This window comes from Leucopleurus acutus, assembly GCF_964270905.1.
Source record: "Leucopleurus acutus genome assembly, chromosome: 10".
Classification (NCBI taxonomy): domain Eukaryota; kingdom Metazoa; phylum Chordata; class Mammalia; order Artiodactyla; family Delphinidae; genus Leucopleurus; species Leucopleurus acutus.
In genome coordinates, this window is record NC_139153.1 from 91,680,148 (window position 1) to 91,700,394 (window position 20,247).

The 20,247-nt window shown below is 41.8% G+C and overlaps 1 protein-coding gene across 4 annotated transcripts in view; it reads left to right on the forward strand.

Moving 5' to 3' along the window:
- The window catches only part of KIF13A (kinesin family member 13A), a gene marked incomplete at its 5' end in the record, with an annotated part of 214,779 nt that overhangs the window by 146,748 nt on the left and 47,784 nt on the right, over positions 1-20,247 (forward strand). For all 4 annotated transcript variants that reach the window (XM_082848810.1, XM_082848812.1, XM_082848809.1 and 1 more), the window contains 5 exons: positions 9,646-9,757; positions 10,131-10,343; positions 12,453-12,563; positions 14,162-14,296; positions 15,834-15,964. In XM_082848810.1, the coding sequence (XP_082704936.1) occupies positions 9,646-9,757; positions 10,131-10,343; positions 12,453-12,563; positions 14,162-14,296; positions 15,834-15,964 (702 nt within the window). The remainder of the gene's footprint in view (positions 1-9,645; positions 9,758-10,130; positions 10,344-12,452; positions 12,564-14,161; positions 14,297-15,833; positions 15,965-20,247) is intronic.

Genomic DNA, 20,247 nt, shown 5'->3' on the forward strand with positions numbered 1-20,247 from the left:
TTCCAGTCATTCTGTCTCCTGCTCTAATAACAAAGGATTTTGCTCTATTTCATGACAAAGCATTATAGGAGCCCAGGCGGGCATACAGCTCTGCATTCCAAAATGAGTGCAAGAACCAGGATGGGGAAGCAGAAATGAGGGTGTGAGGATGCAGGTACCAAAGAAAAGAGTGTCACCCCTCCTAGACATTTGTTTACTGGTGCTAAGCCATGCCAGCCCTTTGCCTGTATCTACACTTGTGGGAAGCCACTGGGAATTCTGTGCTGTAAATTTATGGAAATTTTGAGTATGGCTGGCCTTCATGTGTAACAATCACTAGTTTCTTTTAACCTCTTACTATATGCCAGGCACTGTTCTGAATGCTCTATATGTAATAACTCACATCAGCATCGTGAGATGGGTCTATTATACCCATTTTACAGATGAGGAAAGCAAGGCAGAGAGCACTGGAATAATATATCCAGGGTCACAAAACTCTAAGCGTGGATCTTAGATTTGGTTGTAGGCAGTTTGGCTCGAGAGCCCAGGCTCACCCCACTGCTGTAAGTGGGGTGCCCAAGTGTTCTGTTTGCCGGAAACAGTCCTGATTGATACTTTTGTCCCAGAGGAAATATTAATAGTGCCCCCTTCAATTTGGACACTAAATTATGTAGTGTCTCAAACTGGACTACCCGAAGGCCACATGATAACATGATTTAGGTACTCCAGCTACTGGCTCTTTTCCATTATGACTTAATGGATTGAATGGCATTCTCTTAGCTTCCTATCATCTTTCCTTAGTTATATACTGGCTCTTTCACAAAGGGATGTATGTATTCCTTACTACTAGTCTGTGAGATATCTACATTTTTATGGTTCTTTTTAGTTTTGGGAGCACTTTCATATGCATTATTTCATGTGAGGTTCATTATATGTATCTTTTTCTCTGTTTAAAGATGAGGTTGGAGATATTTAAGTAGTATGAATAAAAGCTGAGCAGACGTTTATTAAACCTCTGCTATGTGTCTGGCACTGCCTTGGATGTGGGGATGCAAGAGGATCTTAGATATTGTTGTAGACAGAATATTGCTTGCCTGTCCTCCAAATATGTCCGGGTCCTAATTCCCAAAACATGTGCACATTTTACCTCACAAAGGGATTTTGCAGATGTGATTAAGTTAAAGATTTTGAGATGAGAAGATGATTCGGGTGGGTCTAATGTAATCAGAACGCTCCTTATAAGTGAAAGAAGGAAGTGGCAGAGCCAGCGTCAGGGTGACGTGGGTGAGAAAGACCTCACAGTCCATTGCTCGCGTGAGGACGGAGGAAGGGGCCATGGGCCGAGAGACGTGGGCACCTGGAAAAGGCGAGGAAACGGTTCTCCCCTCGAGCCTCCCGAAGGCACGTAGCACTGTCGGCACCTTGGTTTTAGCTCAGGGAAGCACATTCTGGACTTCTGGCCTCCAGAACCGTAAGATGATACAGTTGTGTTGTTTTAGGCCACTGTGTCTCTGGTTACTTGTTACAGCATGATTGCTGCCCTCAAGGAGCACATAGGTTAAGATACAGTAAGTTACTTCATTCGAAAAAGCAAAAGGAGATGGGGGGATTTTCTTGAGCAGGTGATGTTGAGAAGTGCTACGTCACCCAGCATTGAAGCATGTTTTTATAGGACACATTGACCAGCCTGTGGATGTTTGCCAAGTTGGTCTTGTGCTTTTCCCAAAATAACTGGCTCGAAGGGAGTGGAGCCGTCTCTGAACCCTTTCCCTTGAACCTTAATCCAGGCCTTTTTTCTTTACCCCACACATCTCTCTCAGCTCCCTGAGTTGGTGCATATGTGCCGGCAGCCCACTGTGGGTCCAGGTCTCCACCAGGTGTCCTCCAAGTTCTCAGCATGGTCATCGGTACTTAGTCACTGAATTGATGGGACATCTTCTCACAGTAGGACCATGCCGTGGTCTGCACAGCTGTCTTAGAGACCTTTGTAGAAAGAGAGGCCCATAGTCCTTTACCTGCAGTTCCAAAATCCAAAGTGCTCTGAAAACCAAGTGCTTTTCTGATTTTCTTCATAGCTCACTTGTTGGTGAACCCTCACCTGAACTCTGATGAGGTCTTTATCTTCATTTATGGTCTTTATTTACTCATTTAGTGTGGCCATTCATAAGTTTAGCTGCAGAAACGTTAATGAATTTTACTATGGGCTGCTGCCCCAGATCCCACCAGTGGTCATGGGTAAGTGTATGCACTGAACTTCCTCAAATCCAAAATATTCTGAATTTCAAAACACATGTGGCCCCAAGGATATCCAATAAGAGATAAATGGACCTGCACTTTTTTGTTCCGTTTAGCAAATATGTGTTGAACGCCGACTGGGCATAAGAAGAAAGGGGTGAGTAAGATCGGACCCTGGCCTCAGGAAGTTCAAGGTCCAGTGGGGAAGGAGACCTTTGGAGGAGTGATATTAATACATTAACTGCCATAGAAACTTACATACAGGGTGCGGTGGGGACATGGGTGATAAAACAGCTGGCAGGTTTGCGGGAGGCTTCCCAGAGGAGACACGGGAGCTTCTTAGTTACAGAAACTAGGGGTGTGACCTTTCCGTGCCTCTGTTTCCTCACCTGTAAAATGTGGATGAGCAAACACTGTGAGTAAGGCTGTTGTGAGGATTAAATTAGCGACTACTTGTAGCATGCTTAGAACAGGCCTACCCCTAGTAAGCTCTATGTTAAGTGTGTACTCGTAAAATAAATAGTATATTGAAACTGCTGCCTGATAGTTCCACAAATGGTTTTTTTAAGCCTTAAAATCAGTGCCCAGTGGAGGGCTAAAATTAAAGAAATCTCTGACATGTTTCCTAAGCTTTCTCTCAGCCTCCTACTGGGGCGTCTTTATATGGAACATTAATAATCCTCTTACGCAGACCTGCCAGGGACTTCACACGGACATTAGTGTCTGCTTAATGGGCTATGGATTTAGGGGCTTCATCTCTCCTTAAGCTCTTAAGAGCTTTACAGCACACGTTATTCCTTCACGCGGAGAGCTAAGGCACTGTATGGCTGTACCGCCAAGGCCTGTTCCGGACCGGGGAGGGATAGGTCATCTGTAGACCATCTTCAGAGGGGACGCATCTGGGAATTCGTCTGCTGCTCCTCTGTCTACTGAGGGCGGAAGGACGAAGCCTTTTTCTGCTCCTGGAGACTGGTTGGTTCAACTTCTCTGAGAACTCACTTAGATCATGGAACACTCTCTAATACCCCTAAGAATGTCATTGAAAACAGTTCTGTTCTATTCTCAGCAATGGCCAACCATTAAATGCCAACAGTATTCATCTAATGAGTATCTTCCCCAGTCTCCTTTCCATTTCAATCACTGTGGTTAATAATAAAGTATATACTAAACATATCCAAAAATGGGCTCTACTGAACACTGGTTTGAGGGATATTAATATATGTTACTCCTAGGATTCTGTCATATAATTTGTTTTTGTTTTTGTTTTTGCGGTACGCGGGCCTCTCACTGCTGTGGCCTCTCCCGTTGCGGAGCACAGGCTTCGGACGCGCAGGCTCAGCGGCCATGGCTCACGGGCCCAGCTGCTCCGCAACATGTGGGATCTTCCTGGACCGGGGCACGAACCCGCGTCCCCTGCATTGGCAGGCGGACTCTCAACCACTGTACCACCAGGGAAGCCCCTATAATTTGTTTTAATAACTTATAAGCACAATGTTTCTAATGTTTCATGTGACTCAATCCTTTTTTTCTTCTTGAGCACCCTCCATGACTCTTGTTCATTTCCCCTCAGAAACCTCATTTCAGTGGGTTTTGCCTGCAGAACTGAACATGAACTTGTACCAGGGGAGAATAAAAGTGACCTGCCTTCTGTCCATTATTCAGGGGCGGGTGGGGGTCCTTGTTAATTTACCACTTGTGCATTGCAGGGTCCACATATGTGAAGAAAGAAATCTGAATAAATGTCTCTGTATTTAACACAAGAGACCCACAGGGACAGCAAAAATTCGCTCCTGAGGATGCAGTAGCCACATCCTTTGGGACATGTGCCATTGTTACTTCAGTGTTTCCCAAAACATTCTTGTGAAATACTAGTTCCTCGAGTGGCTCTGGGGAGAAAAAGACCCCTGGATAAATAATTTTGAGAAAGGCTACTTATAAAGCCTTCCTTGGGAGATTCCCAGTGCTAAAAGCGCTCAGAAATCCTGTAGTCATGAATCCCGTATAACTTCATGATTCCCTGAGCTTACTTGATGACAGAATTCTAGGTATAACATATATTAATGTCTCCAGAACAAATGTGCAAAAGAACTTTTTTTGGGGGGGGGGAAATGTTCGTATATGCTTTTTTACTACACCACAGCAATTGAAATGGAAATGAGATTGGGAATGATACTCATTAGATGAACATTTGAGTTTAATGATTTGCATTAGTCACTGGAAAACAGTGGTGAGTGGAAATGAGGCCCATACTGTAGATATAACTGTTTTCTTTCCTCTCCTGTCATGTGATGGTGCTGTCCTTTCACCATAATTTTCCACATAAATTGCCACTTTGTATTTCTCCTTTCCTGTAAGGAGTGGGGACTTCCTGGGGAAGAGGGCTAAACTCAGTTCCACTAACTTCATCATCTTTTGGCTAATTCTGTAAAAGCCAAGGATTGCATTATGCTGTAAGCAACAGAAACCACTGCAATGACAACCAAGTGATGAGTTAATCTTTCTCGCTTAACAAGAGGTCAGAGGCAGGCCCAACACCTCAGAAATGCTATCAGGCACACAGCCGTATGTACTAACCTTAGTATGTGTTCATGCGGTTCTCATGACCTCAAGACAGCTCTACCATTCCAGGCATTGTATCCATATCTGTGTTCCAAACAAGATGGGGAAATGACCACCGGCTTCTGTCAGCTGACTATGTACCTTTTCTATCAGGAGAACCATAGCCTGCTTGGAAGCCCCTCCCAGGAATATCTCCCTATATCTCATTGGCCAGAACTGTGTTTCATGGCTTCTCCGAGCTGCAGAGGACTCTGTAGAGATTTTAGCTCGGTTCATCCTTCCCAGCAAAATCAGGTGTCCGTTAGCAAGTAAGAAAGGGGAAAATGGTTATTGGGCCAGCACCCACAGAGTGTACCCAAACCGGCCTTGAATTAGTCCTTTGTAGAAAGAGGTTCGTCTTCTGTTCTTCACTGTATTCTAGACTCAGCGTAGTAACTTGGCAAATATTGACTGCATGCTTTCTGTAAGCCAGGCGTAGCAGTCTCTGCTGCCACGGTGGTCACAGTCTAAGTAGAAAGAGCAATGCATACACGGCTGACTCAAAGTTTAATAAGTCCTACAGTTATGATCTTAGAAAAAGATCACTGGAAACGTAGGTAAAATAGATTTGAAATCCATCCTAGACATTATAGATAACTCACATCATCACATCATATCTACTCCTAAGAGAAGGAATCTGGTGATTGGAGTTTCAAGGGAAACTAGGTAGGTTTAAGGAAGGTATAGAAAAGCAAAAAAAAAAAAGTTGAATTATGACAATTTTTTAAATTGGGGTATAGTTGCTTTACAATGTTGTGTTCGTTTCTGCTGTACAGTGAATCAGTGGTATGTATACATATATCTGACAATTTTTTTTTTCAGCAAGCCACTTTTATTTTGATCCTCCTGAGTTTTATTTTTGATCCTCCTGAGTTTTATTTACTTTCTTTCTGATCCCGAATTCTCCCTTGTTATAGTTGGCTGTCTGTTTTTTTTGTTCTTTTTTTGTTTTTTTGCGGTACGCGGGCCTCTCACTGTTGTAGCCTCTCCCATTGCGGAGCACAGGCTCTGGACGCGCAGGCTCAGCGGACCGGGCACGAACCCGTGTCCCCTGCATCGGCAGGCGGACTCTCAACCACTGCGCCACCAGGGAAGCCCCTGGCTGTCTGTTTATAGATGTTATCCCCTGGCCTAAGTCTTCCTTCCTCCGCAGCCAGCCCCTCCCCCTTCTCCTCCCGACCCCCCGCCCCCTGCCCGCCACCCGGACTCGTGGTGAGAGATTTAACCATTAGGAACTTCCTCACTGTCTCCACCTCCAGCAGGTTCAGGAAAGGAGCGGTGCTTTCCTAGAATGAGAAAGATTCCTGGAGTAACGTTTTCAGCCCCTAAAATTGGCAAAACACTCCCACCCCGTTCTGACACCCATGAGCTGCCTGTTTGCCTCCAGGCTGAAACAGCAGGGCTAGCAGCGTCCATAATTTGTTATTTTGTTATATTTTTAAGGTCCCTGGAAATAAAATTCCCATTAAAATATGTAAGCCTGGTGTTCAGCTTTCAGACGTTGAACTTTCAAATGGTTTTTAGGATCCTAGATGCCCCTGGATCACTGCTTCCAGGGGGGAACCCAGAAAGGGGGCGTGGCATGGACCCCTCGTCACTGGATAACCTGGTGACCTCTCAGACATCACTGAGTCCCACTCATTCTGCAGTTTATTTCTTTTTGTTCCAAGAGGACCATATTAGGTTCGGATGAAGTTCTTGTTTTGAATGTATGCATGGCTTCTACAAGTGTTAAGCTTCTCTAACTGAATAAGTTATAGAGCTGTAGGACCACTGTTAACCTCAGAATTGCCGATACTGACCCTTGAGTCGCTGAGCTCTTTGTAGTTGGTATGAATTAAAGTAATATCTGCTGCATTTGGGTATGAAAAATTGGGGATAGTCCAAAGAGTTGCTTCCAAATGAAAATTTCATTTCAATAGTAGCAAAATATGAAAAATGCCCAGTATTCTATATCTAAAGCAGAAATGTGTTTTTGCCTTATATTGAACTCCTTTTTCCCTCTTTTTCATGTATATCACATGCCATTTTTCTTAAAATTTCTTTTAAAGTGTACAATTTGGTAGCTTTATGATATTCATAGAGCTGTGTAACCATTACCACAAACTAATTTTAAAACATTTTCATCATCCCCAAAAGAAACCTGGTGTCCAGATCATTCCCCCTTCCCCCCACCTCCCCAGCCCCGGGCAACCACGACTGCCATCTCTATAGGTTTGCCTCTTCTGGATGTTTCACATATAAATGGAATCAAACAGTATATGGCTGTATCAGTTTCCTAGTGTTATAACAGATTACCACAAACTGGAAGGGTTAAAACAACAGTACTATATTTTCTCACAGTTCTGAAAGCCAGAGGTCCAAAATCAAGGGATTAGCAGGGTTGGTTCCTTCTTGGGGACTCAGAGGGAACACACCTCTTGCATGCCTCTCTCCTACCTTCTAGTCGTTGCTGGCACTCCTTGGCTTGTGGATGCATCACTCCAGTCTCTGCCTCCATTTGCACCAGTTGTTTTCCCCTGTGTGTCTTTGTGTCTTCTCATGGCTTTATTTTAAGTACACCAGTCATTGGATCAGAGCCCTCCCTAAGCCAGTATGATCTCATCTTAACTATTTACAGCTGCAAGGACCTTATTTCCAAATGAGGTCACATCTAAGGTTCCGGTGGACATAATTTGGGGGTGGGGAGTGGGCACTATACAACCCAGGCCAGTGGCTTTTTGTGTTTGTCTTCTTTCTCTTATAAGTTTTCAAGATTCATCCATGTTGTAGCATGTTTCAGAACTTCATTCCTCTCATATGGCTGAATAATACTCCTTTGCAAGGACATGCCACATTTTATTCTTCCCTTCATCATTCGGTGGACCTTTGGGCTGGTTCCACATTTTGGCTGTTGTGAATATTGCTGCTATGAAAATTGTTATACAAGTTTTTGTTTGGACATATGTTTTCATTTCTCTTGGGGTGGATTTGTTTAACTTTTAAATTTGTCAATTATGATACACATATTTATGTCACTTGGCAATAATGGCTGTTGGTTATTAAAATTCTGACTCATTTTTGCCTCTTGGAATTGCTTTGTGTTTCAATGACTTTTCCAGTGACTCACCTTTGGAGAATTATATTGTGTGGTGGGAAATATGCTTTTACTCCTTTCAACTTATTTAATGGAAATCTATTGTTAACATTAGAAAGAAAGCTATGTAGTCTTTCAGTTGCTAAGCTCTAGTCACATGCTGATTTGTGTCCTTCCTTGTCTTTTATAAATACGTAGTAGCTTTTAATTTTTTAATCATTTACAAAGGGTTTTGTCTTTATGATATCATGTAACCTTCCTTGCAGTCCCGGGAGATGTCCTGAGACTGCTCTTTTCTGGCTGCTAAACTTGGAATCCAGTTGATTTCTTTTAAAAGAGCAGTTGGTACTTAACTAGGATACAAGGATGTCCTTCATCCCTCAATACCACAAATCTGTTGTTTCTATGGTGATGTTTTCTCCAAGTGCAGAGAACATGTATTAACCACCACGGGACACTCATTAGCCTAGACTAGTGGTTCTCAAACTCTGCCTGCATCAGAATCACCTGGAAGACTTGTGAAAGCTCAGGTTCCTGAGTCCCACCATGAATGTTTGATTCAGTAGGTCTGTGGTGGGGCCTGAGAATGTGCATTTCTAACAAGGCTGCAAGTTGTGCTGGTGCTGCTGGTCCCAGGACCACTTTTGAGGCTCATAGGCCTGGCACCTGAATGTATGTATCACTTTGGGTATTGTTCAGCCAGGGCTTCTCAAAATTTAATGCGCATGTGAATCACCTGGAGATGCCTTTAACTGGTTCTGATTCAGCAGGCCTGGGAAGGCTTCCAAGATTCTGCTTGGGTAGTTCTTTGTTAAACTGTAGCAACTCCACATTGAAATAAGCTTGCCAGCTTTAAGCAGATGAACAGGATGTACCTTGTAACTGTAGTGGAAGGGTGCTTTGCAAGTTACATTGTTACTCTGGGAAAATCAGAGGCCAGAGTGGTCCAAGTTAGACTCAAAGAGTAAATGGTTGAGACTTTAAACATAATATTTGAAGTAAGTTATAATTCTCTAGTGCGATCTTTTTGTTTTGTTTTGTTTTTTGTTTTGTTTTCGCGGTACGTGGGCCTCTCACTGCTGTGTCCTCTCCCGTTGTGGAGCACAGCCTCTGGACGCGCAGGCCCAGCGGCCACGGCTCACGGGCCCAGCCGCTCCGTGGCATGTGGGATCTTCCCGGACCAGGACACGAACCCGTGTCCCCTGCATCGGCAGTCGGACTCTCAACCACTGCGCCACCAGGGAAGCCCTCTAGTGCGATCTTTTAAATGTATGTTTCCAGGTTCTGAAATGTATGTTTCACAGGTTCTGTGATTGATCGGAATAGACTCTACAGGGATTCTACATTCATTCTTTTAAATTAATGGGGTTACTTTTTGTTTTCCTTTTTTTCAGTTTCTTGACGAATGTAGACTTGATGATATCAGCTTTAGGGACTTTTATTTTTTTTTATTTTTTATTTTTTTGCGGTACGCAGGCCTCTCACCGTTGTGGCCTCTCCCGCTGCGGAGCAGAGGCTCCGGACGCGCAGGCTCAGCGGCCATGGCTCACGGGCCTAGCCGCTCTGCAGCATGTGGGATCTTCCCGGGCCGGGACACGAACCTGCATCCCCTGCATCGGCAGGCGGACTCTCAACCACTGCACCACCAGGGAAGCCCGGGACTTATAATTTTATACTTATTATCTAGAAGGATTATTATTTTACGAAAACTAAATAAATACTCCATAAAACTAATTTTTAAATTTTTCTCTTGGCAGATCACTTACAACCTTGGGGTTGGTTATCTCATCGCTGGCTGACCAGGCAGCTGGCAAGGGTAAAAACAAATTTGTGCCTTATCGCGATTCAGTCCTCACTTGGCTTCTTAAGGTAATTCATTGTTCTCGTGTTCTTTTCCAACTAGAAATTGGCTGTTTCAGTGGTGACAGCTGAGAAGTGTGTGCAAAATACTACACAACGAACTCCTGACAATACTGTTATCCTGATTCCTAAACATGCAGGATGAAAACTCATTCCTGTTGCCTTTTTTCCATTAATAATGCTGTTTGACAGGCATTGTGCATTGATGTGAATAGAGAGAGACCACTTTCATCTGTCATAAACTTACTTGTGAAATACAAACCCATTTCCACACTGAGTTTTCTTCAGCACGAAGGTCATCCATGCACGTGTGCTGCTTCCCTCATGCGTTGTGTGTGGAATGGGCCTTGTTTCCTAAGATGCTATTTGAAATATTTTGCAGGACAATCTGGGGGGCAACAGTCAGACCTCTATGATCGCCACCATTAGCCCAGCAGCAGACAACTACGAAGAGACCCTCTCCACACTAAGATATGCCGATCGAGCCAAAAGGATCGTTAACCATGCCATTGTGAATGAGGATCCCAACGCAAAAGTCATCCGGGAACTGCGGGAGGAAGTGGAGAAACTACGAGAGCAACTCTCGCAGGCTGAGGTATGGTCAGCCCGGTTCTCCCTGTGATCCAAGCTCCCCGGCTCGTGGTGTCTGAGTGGCGAGGCGAGGTCGAGCTCACTTGCACTTCCGGGTCACCTCATGTGGTTCAGTAGTTCTGAGTTGATGGGCATCTTCTCCGTGCTAAGCACTGTGAAGACACAGGCGTATAATGCAAGGCTCCGTCCCATGAACTGACAGTCAAGGAAGCAGACAATTGATAGAGAGGTGCTGCTATTGCCTGTTTGCTTCAGTCAATCAGGTGGCCCTTGAGCCCAGATCTCTTCCAGTGTGAAATCCTAAGACCCAAATATGCTGCTTTGATTAACATTGTAGATTACATTCCCACGCAGCCTTGCCATTTTCAGAGAAGTTAGTTCTGTATCATCTCCTCATTAAGTCGTGGAGGACAAGCTGGTCAAGAATAGTTAGCATTAGGAAAAATTCAGAAATCTCCTTTTATCTTTTTTTATCAGCTCCTGGCAGGGAGCAAAATCATTTTGCATTGTTGCCGTCTTTCCTTGGCTTTACCCAGACTTTAATAACCATAACCCTTTCCAAATAGCTGTTGCCAGAGAGGCACTGTCTCACTGAAATAGTAACAGGACTGAGATGAAGGTCAAATGCCTTAACTTCAGTCACATGCTTCCACGTGCCAGGGTTCAGATGTGTACCTAAGGCTTCTAAGTTCACATTCCTTCATACCACTGTCTTCTGACCCCACAAAGAAAAGGAAGTCAAAGCCAGGGATCTGAATATTCCATCTGTTGGTGATCACGGAGTTGCATTATAACTATTTGTTTACATGTCTTCCTCGTTTTCTTGGCCACGGGCTCCTAAAGTGCAAGGGGCGTGTTTTATTAATTTTTTTTTCGCTAACCCTTAGTACAACATTGATACTGGAAAGCACTTAGCACAATGACTTGCCCATGGTAAGTGCTCGATAAATGTTGCTCTTTTTGTGCTCTTTTTGTGATAATGTGATTATCATCATAATCATCATTGAGTGCATCAAGCATAATTTTTTTAAAAATCGATGCCAAGAAGGGTAGCAGAACACCTGAAAACTCAAAATGCTGATAAACTTTGATGAGAGTCATGATCCTAGGAGGAGAGTATAACAGCTCTGGAGTTTGTCTGTAGGTGGATGGTCTCCATCCTCCCTCTTTTCTGTGAATCTGCATTTCCACTGTGACCATGTAATCTAGGGCGGGTAGCTAGAACAATGCCTGGCCGAAGGGTAGAGCAGAGGAACTACAGCAGGTTCATGTAGAATTTTCATGTATGTCCCCTTGGACCCAGCACTAAATATCACTCCCAGGCTCTGTTAACAGAGTGAGACTCAAGATCCTGAGCCAGCCTCCACATCATTGCCACTTCAGCTTCCTGTCCGAGCTCTGCCATCTTTCTTGGTCATAGGGTTATACTCTGCAGAAGCTCATGTGACTATAGGGTGTCAAAAAAAGCATATGTGGTGGCCAAGTAAAGGCCCCCCAAATTTCTTAAGTTGCATATAGCTATATTTAGACCCCTTAATTATTCTCACTGAGCAAACACAGAGGGAAATTACTGCCTTTTTAAGCAGAAGTCCTATTTCCAAGTGAGTAATAAATATGCTAAGTTTATTACCATCAATAAGAAAAGTAGTTCAAATGGCCCAGACTCAAATTTTAAAATAAATGAGAAGAATTGCCACCTTTCCTGGTAGGTTAATATAACTGGAATGTGTTTATAAGTGTGTTGATCTCTGTCTTATTGAAAAAGAAGTCTACTTAAGTAATTTGTTCTCATACTTTTCTATTTTGAAGATGAACTTTAGCATCTTTTAGGTCTTTAAATGTGAAATTTAAGTACGATGGGTAAAATTACTCTGGGATTATTTGTATCAATTTAATTCAGGGCACTGGAATTTCTCTTTCTCCCTCAAAGAGTAGCAGCCATTTACTCTTTCACTTCATTTGATTAATAAAGGTCTAAAACCCCCTGACAGTGTGTGGCTTAATTGCTTCCAACAGACAGTTGATAACCGCTTAAGAAGGACAATAAGGGATTGTCTTGTACACAAGGGTGGAAAAAATTAGAAAATCAGATTTCTCTGCTTTCATTTTAAAGGCTATGAAGGCCCCTGAACTGAAAGAGAAGCTCGAAGAGTCTGAAAAGCTGATAAGAGAACTAACAGTGACTTGGGAAGAGAAGCTGAGGAAAACAGAAGAAATTGCACAGGTAGCTTGATAACTTGGGCCTAAAATATTGTGATTTTTTTTTTAATTTTATTTTTTAATTGAAGTAGAGTTGATTTACAATTCTGTGCCAATCTCTGCTGTACAGCAGAGTGACTCAGTTATACACATGTAGACATTCTTTTTATATATATATTTTTTCTTTTCCATTGTGTTTTATTACAGGATATTGAATATATTTCCCTGTGCTGTAGTGATTCTTTTTCATTTGCTGTCTTTTCTGTGTAGCCACTTATCATCCTCAAAACGTCCTTTAAGGACCTCTTCCTACTGAACTAGAGCCTGCAAAGATCCTCTTTAGACACTGACTTCATTGTTTTTCATTAACTACCGTTTGGTCCCTGTATTTGCTAGAAGTGTTGCAGAGCACTGAATTTGTACAGGCATGGTTCAGGAAACATCTTTAATACGTTCTGCTTTTCACATTTAACCAGAAACCTGTTCTGTGGTTTTAGATCACCTGGCAAAGCATGCAGCTACCTGATTGGCAGAGAATTTACAACATGCAGCATATCAGTAGTTTTTTCAGTGTGCTTGATTCTTCAGCTTGTTAGCAAATGCTGTTATGAACTTTACTTGAGAAAATAAAAAGCAAGGACTAATCGTGTGAGTGTGTGTGTATGAGAGAGAGATGAACCTCTACACTGTACATTTCATGAACAGTTTAATCTCATTGACCACTTGTAAGTATTGGACCATCCCAATCAGGTAGCTTGAAATCAGTAACTGGAACCTAGTCCAGCCTGCTGCTTATATGTCTTGTAGATATCACAAACATATACCTAACTTTCTATAACTCCTACATTGTTTTATTTTTCTTCATAGCCCATATCACCTTTGGAAATTCTGTATTTTACTTGTCTGTTTTGTCATGGTCTCTCTCCTTCCATTAGAAGTTTTCATGAAAGGAGTAGCTTTGTTTTGTTTGCTTTTATATGCTCAGCCCTAGATCTGTACCTAACACATAAATATTTCTTGAATAACTTGAATGAATTTGAGGCCCTCTGCAAAAGGGACCCAGCCTGCTCTTCCAGCCCCATCTCCCAGTACTTTCCCACATTGACTTTCCCACCTGAAATCATCCAGTGCGCCCAGAGTCTTTACTGTGCTTTCCTCTGCCCTTCCCCTAGAACACTCTGCCCTTACCTTGCTGCTCTCCCATTTCTTCCTACTGAAATTCTTCTTGTGCTTCAAGAACCATCTCAAATGCATTCTCTTCCTGAAGCCTTTCCTGGACTCTTAACCCATCATGATTTCCCTCCTTTGAAGCCCCGCAGCACATTGTTCCTCTCCAATGGCACAGGGCTCTCCTCTTTTACTTCTAGTTGTGTGGTCTTATCACCTCCACTGGACAGGAAGCCCTTAAGGGCAGGATGGTGCCTGGTTCATCCTTGGTGCCCCTAAAACACTGACACAAGAAGTCATGCGTTTTAGGATCTCAGTAAACTTGGTTGAGCTGATTAGAATGTGTAATTTCATTGGCCTTGTCCCCAGAAATAGTGCCTTAAGCTTTCCACAGATACATCTCACGACTAGAGCAACAAATAGAGCTTCCCTGCTTTTGTCTGTGTCTGTGCACAGGAGAGGCAACGACAACTTGAAAGTATGGGGATTTCCCTGGAGACGTCTGGTATCAAGGTGGGGGATGACAAGTGCTACCTAGTCAACCTGAATGCAGACCCTGCTCTCAACGAACTTCTGGTTTATTATTTAAAGGTAAGAGAGTATGTTAATAGATAGTTGCAATCCCGATTCCGTCACGTACGATTCCCATGATTTTGCTTTTTGTATCCAGCTTAGCTCTCATTAAAAGTAAGAGGATTGGTAGTTCAGTCAAGTTACCGTTAGGAGTGAAAACCAGCTCTATTGCATTCTACTGGGGCTGTGCAGTTGGGCTGATTTCCATCAGAGGGGCACGAGTGAGCAATGGAAGGTGTCGCAGTGATCCCTGGCTATGGTGACAGGATTCTGAGAGGCTCTGGAGAGTCACCATTATGCTTCTGAGTAATTCTAAGGAGATCTCGAGATCATCACAAGCCTAAAGCAGACTCTTGTGGAAGATTAGACAGCTAGGGTTCTTCCATCTCCATCCCTCCCAAGCCTGTATGCTCAGGACATAACTCTTGGTCCTATGATCACCTTCAGGTGTGGAGATGGGCGTGGCCTTTTGGGTTCGGGGCTTCGGCCTCAGGGTACTGCCACTGACCAGGCTGCAGGGCTCAGTGCAGCAGTTCTCAGACTGCTTCGTTAAGGATTCTGAGCTGCCTCGTGAATATACAGAAGGCAGTGGAGAATAAGCTAGAAGTGAAGAAAGGAACCTCAGCCTTCTGTCATCCTTTTGATTCTACTTTTTCCAGAAACAGATATGGCACAAATAGCCCCTGACTTACTGAGAGTCCACTAATGGACTTAAGATCTATTCATTTAGGAAATGATGAAGGGGTAAGGAATTGTTTCTGAAATCTTAATTTTGAAAGACCAAGTCTCTTTCAGTTTCTCTGTTGAATAGGGAAGTATTATCACAGTGACTGCATGGTTTTTAGAGCAATAGAACAAACAAGAGGATGAGCAGTGGGCAGAGTCACCAAGGGTCACAGTCCTCACATGTCTGAGGTTTGAGGTACTTAAAAATCATGCTAATCTGTACATTGTATAATCCACAGGCTTCAGTACTCTGTAATTTGGTATTAGAAACTCAGCTATTTTTTAAATCACTTTAAAAGTTACATATTTGAAAATATGACTTTCCATGAAACTATTTTCAATGATTCTTGAATTTATAGAGCTGTTTTCAAAGCACTTTCACCGTTAAGTCAGGTGATCCTTGAGAAAGAATCCTGCTCATTAGATCATATTAATAATATTGTTCTGGTTCTGCAAAAAAAAAGAAAAAAGAAACTGAGGCTCAGAGAGTGAAATGCCTTGCCCACGGTTACATAGACAGTAAGTCGTCAAGTTAAAACCGGAGCTCAAGGTATTCTGCTATCAAGTCTGACTTCTTTACGTTCTAAAATAATAGCTAATCACTGTTGATCAGGGTTCGGTTTTTTTTCTTTATAGTGTTTAATCATATTTTACATTTAGTGTATTAAGGTAAGCTTTTGACCTACAGTGCGCCAGATCTCACACTTTCCATCTGATTCATCTAATGTTGTCATGCATGTGCTGTTGGGTTATTCGAACTGATTGTGATGAACTTTTGCTGAGTTACTTGTAAGGGTAGGTTTTTCTTTCTTTAATGATCTGTTGCCAGGACCATACCAGGGTAGGTGCAGATACCTCTCAGGACATCCAGCTCTTTGGGATAGGAATTCAGCCTGAGCACTGTGAGATTGATATTGCTTCTGATGGAGAGGTCACCCTCACTCCAAAAGAAAATGCAAGGTAAGAAATGTCCCTTAAAGGTAAGAAGCAGCTCCTTAACATAGCTCAAGTGCCTTGTTTTTAGGAGTAGACTGACCCTTTCTGTCTGTTTGCTTAGTTATATCAGAGTTAAGCCTACACTGGCTTTTGCTTTCTGCTTGTAGAGAGCTGTGTAAGCAAGATTTCGAGCACCAGCTTCAGGGTGGCTGATTCTGCCTTGAGGGCTGGGTGATCTCAGATAAGATACTTCTTTTATCTAATCTGCAATTCCCTCATATGATAAATGAGGCTAATAGTAGACAAAACATATAAATCACTTGGCTCAGTGCCTGACACACATAACTATTGAATAAAGTTATTTGTTATTACCGAGTGTAATGCATTGTATGAAAAGCAGTTAATCAGATAACTCCGTTATATGAAAAATTCCTAAACTAGGCTATAATATGTAAAAATTTGAGAATTGACAGGATAATATATTTACTTTTTAATTTCTACTAAATGATGTCTTGAATTATTTTATAATCACATGTAAAATGAAGTCCTAAAACAGTATTCCTTAACTCACATAATTCAGAACACACATTTTTATGAAGAAAACTATATTCATTTCAAATTATTCTGTTAATATCACCCATATACATTTCTAAGTGATGAAAAACGGAGACTAGCAATAGTAGCATACATGATTCATGAATTTTGTAGGCCTTCTGTTATAGTGATAGATTGTTAAGATATTTAATGGTGAAATGATACCATTCCTTAATTTTTACTTATTCCAAGTTCAGATAGATTTTAGCTTTATGCTGTATCCCCCTATAAGAAGCTCTGGATTTTTTTTACATACTTTTTTTTAAATTGACAGAATTATGTGTGTATACACACACACACACCACACACACACACACACACACACACACACACACACACATATACACAGCATGATAATTTGATCATATTCTCTTTTAACACTACATCTGAAAATGATTTTATTCAGTAGATTTCCTCATACCTGATTTTACTTCCATGTCTTTTTATCCTACTTTTCGTCCTTCCCCACCCTGTCCAATCTCCTCCTTTCCTATAACCTCAGGGCAATGGTTCATTCATTCAGTATACTTCCTCTAGGCTCTGTACTGGGAATGCCCAAGTAGTAACTCAAAGCCTGGTGGAGGAGAATATATAGAAACAATTGTTACTATACAGGAAAATAAGTGCTCCTTCTAAAGTGATCTTTATAACCTTCAAATCTGATCACTATAAAAGTGTGTGGGGTTTGCAGGACTGGAGGTAGGGAGAGCTGTTAGGATATTATTACGATATTGTTGTGGGAACACAGCAGTAGCAAAAGAAGTGAAGAACAAAATGTATTTCAGAATTACTTGAGAGTCAGCGACGTTTAAGCGATGTGCTTGGGGACAGGATGGGAACTCACTTAGTAAAAGAAAAGAAGTGAGCAATATTAGATTTCTGTCTTAGGAGACGAGATAAACAGTGGCACTACTAAATCAAAATAAGAAATACAAGAGGAAGAACAGGTTTGGAGGATGATAGGCAATGAGTGGTAATGAGTTCACTTTGGAATACTTTGAGTTTGAGGTGTCCTTGGGATATCAATGTGAAGATTTCCAGTTGCACATTGGATTTAGGGCAGGAGAACTACCCTAAAGATACAGACTGGGCATAATCAGTGTTGCCTGTCTTGAAAGTGGGTCTAGAGTGAATAGTGGAAGGGTTAAACCAATGTTTATGGGATGGTCTGAAGATAAACCATGAAGTAGGGTGAGACAAGGGAGTCAGAGAGGCACAGAGGCAACAGCAGGATACAGTGATGGAATCTAAGGGAAGAGAATATTTAAGAAAGAGGTCAAAGTAGAAGCTAAAGAGCTTCTATTGGACATAGCAGTTAGGAAGACATTGACAACCATGGAATGTTTAAGTACCATGCAGTTGTGGGTATGGAAGGAAAAAATGCAAAGGAAGAAGAATAGGAGGTGAGGAAGCAGGCCAAATCTTGGTTGTGCAGATGGAAATGGGATTGGAGACACAGCAAAAGAGGGGCATGGCGTGAAGGGATAGTCAGTATTTCCTCAGATCTGTCCTCAAGTCCACCGGTTCTCTCTTGTCATGATTTACCTGCTGCTTAACCACATTCTACTGAGTTTTAATTTCAGCGTCTCTGTTTTTCATTTGTAGAAGTTTAGGAAGTCCTTTTTTAGACATGCCTGGTCTCTATTGGTAGAGGCTTGTTTTTACTCCATTGTATGCTTTAGTAATTTTATTTTTACTTATTTTATTGCCTTTATTTGGAAATTCTGTTCTCTGAAGTTGCTGGGGCTTCGATCCAACTATTTGTTGTATCTGCTGATAACTTTGCTTCCTGAAGCAGTTCATGATTTTTTAGATGTGCTCCTCTTCAGCAGTTTATCTGTAGGAGTCTTGTGGCTTGGGTGAGGCTACATAAATTCCTGCAAAGAGATTTTATATTTGCTTCTTCCAAGTACCCCAGGCATGTGTTCAAGTAGAAATGACTTTTTAATGCTAATTTCTTGGCTTGGGTATGTTACCAAACCAGGCAGTTTCCATAACTTTTTCTTTTTTATATTATTGTAATAAGAGTGTACTATAAACGGCAAAGTGATATGTTCATATGTATGTTCAGGTGTGTGTGTGTGTGTGTGTGTGTGTAAGCACCTAGATAGGGGTCCCCGAAAGATACAGATGATCACAAAAGTAATCAGTAAGTAAGAGAGATGAAGCTTATTACATTTCTCTCTGATTTGCTCTGGAACTATTTTTAGTTTTATTTTAGAATAACACTGCTCAATAGAACTTTCTGAGATAGTGGAAAAGTTCTATATCTGCTAAGACCATTTTGGTAGCCACTATTGAGATAGTGTTCTTGAGAATTAACATACGGCCAGTGAGAAGGAGGAACTGAATTTTTTAAATTATAATTCAGAGTTTAAAATAATAAAGGACACTGAGTGACACATTTCTACTCTTGATCATACTGCCTTTCCTAGAATTTCCGGAGGGCTTTTTAGATGCCTTAATAAACAGTGGGGAAATATATTTCTTAAAAACTGACTATTGAGAGGGCAGATAGCAGAAGCAAGAAGAACTACAATCCTGCAGCCTATGGAACAAAAACCACATTCACAGAAAGATAGCCAAGATGAAAAGGCAGAGGGCTATGTACCAGATCAAGGAACAAGATAAAACCCCAGAAAAACAACTAAATGAACTGGAGATAGGCAACCTTCCAGAAAAAGAATTCAGAATAATGATAGTGAAGATGATCCAGGACCTCGGAAAAAGAATGGAGGCAAAGATCGAGAAGATGCAAGAAATGTTTAACAAAGACCTAGAAGAATTAAAGAACAAACAAACAGAGATGAACAATACAATAACTGAAATGAAAACTACACTAGAAGGAATCAATAGCAGAATAACTGAGGCAGAAGAACGGATAAGTGACCTGGAAGACAGAATGGTGGAATTCACTGCTGTGGAACAGAATAAAGAAAAGAGAATGAAAAGAAATGAAGACAGCCTAAGAGACCTCTGGGACAACATTAAACGCAACAACATTCACATTATAGGGGTCCCAGAAGGAGAAGAGAGAGAGAGAAAGGACCCGAGAAAATATTTGAAGAGATTATAGTCGAAAACTTCCCTAACATGGGAAAGGAAATAGCCACCCAAGTCCAGGAGGCGCAGCAAGTCCCATACAGGATAAACCCAAGGAGAAACACGCCGAGACACATAGTAATCAAATTGGCAAAAATTAAAGACAAAGAAAAATTATTGAAAGCAGCAAGGGAAAACTGACAAATAACATACAAGGGAACTCCCATAAGGTTAACAGCTGATTTCTCAGCAGAAACTCTACAAGCCAGAAGGGAGTGGCATGATATACTTAGAGTGATGAAAGGGAAGAACCTACAACCAAGATTACTCTACCCAGCAAGGATCTCATTCAGATTCAATGGAGAAATCAAAAGCTTTACAGACAAGCAAAAGCTAAGAGAATTCAGCACCACCAAACCAGCTCTACAGCAAATGCTAAAGGAAGTTCTCTAAGTGGGAAACACAAGAGAAGAAAAGGACCTACAAAAACAAACCCAAAACAATTAAGAAAATGGTCATGGGAACATATATATTGATAATTACCTTAAATGGATTAAATGCTCCAACCAAAAGACAGAGGCTTGCTGAATGGATACAAAAACAAGACCCATCTATATGCTGTCTACAAGAGACCCACTTCAGACCTGAGGACACATACACACTGAAAGTGA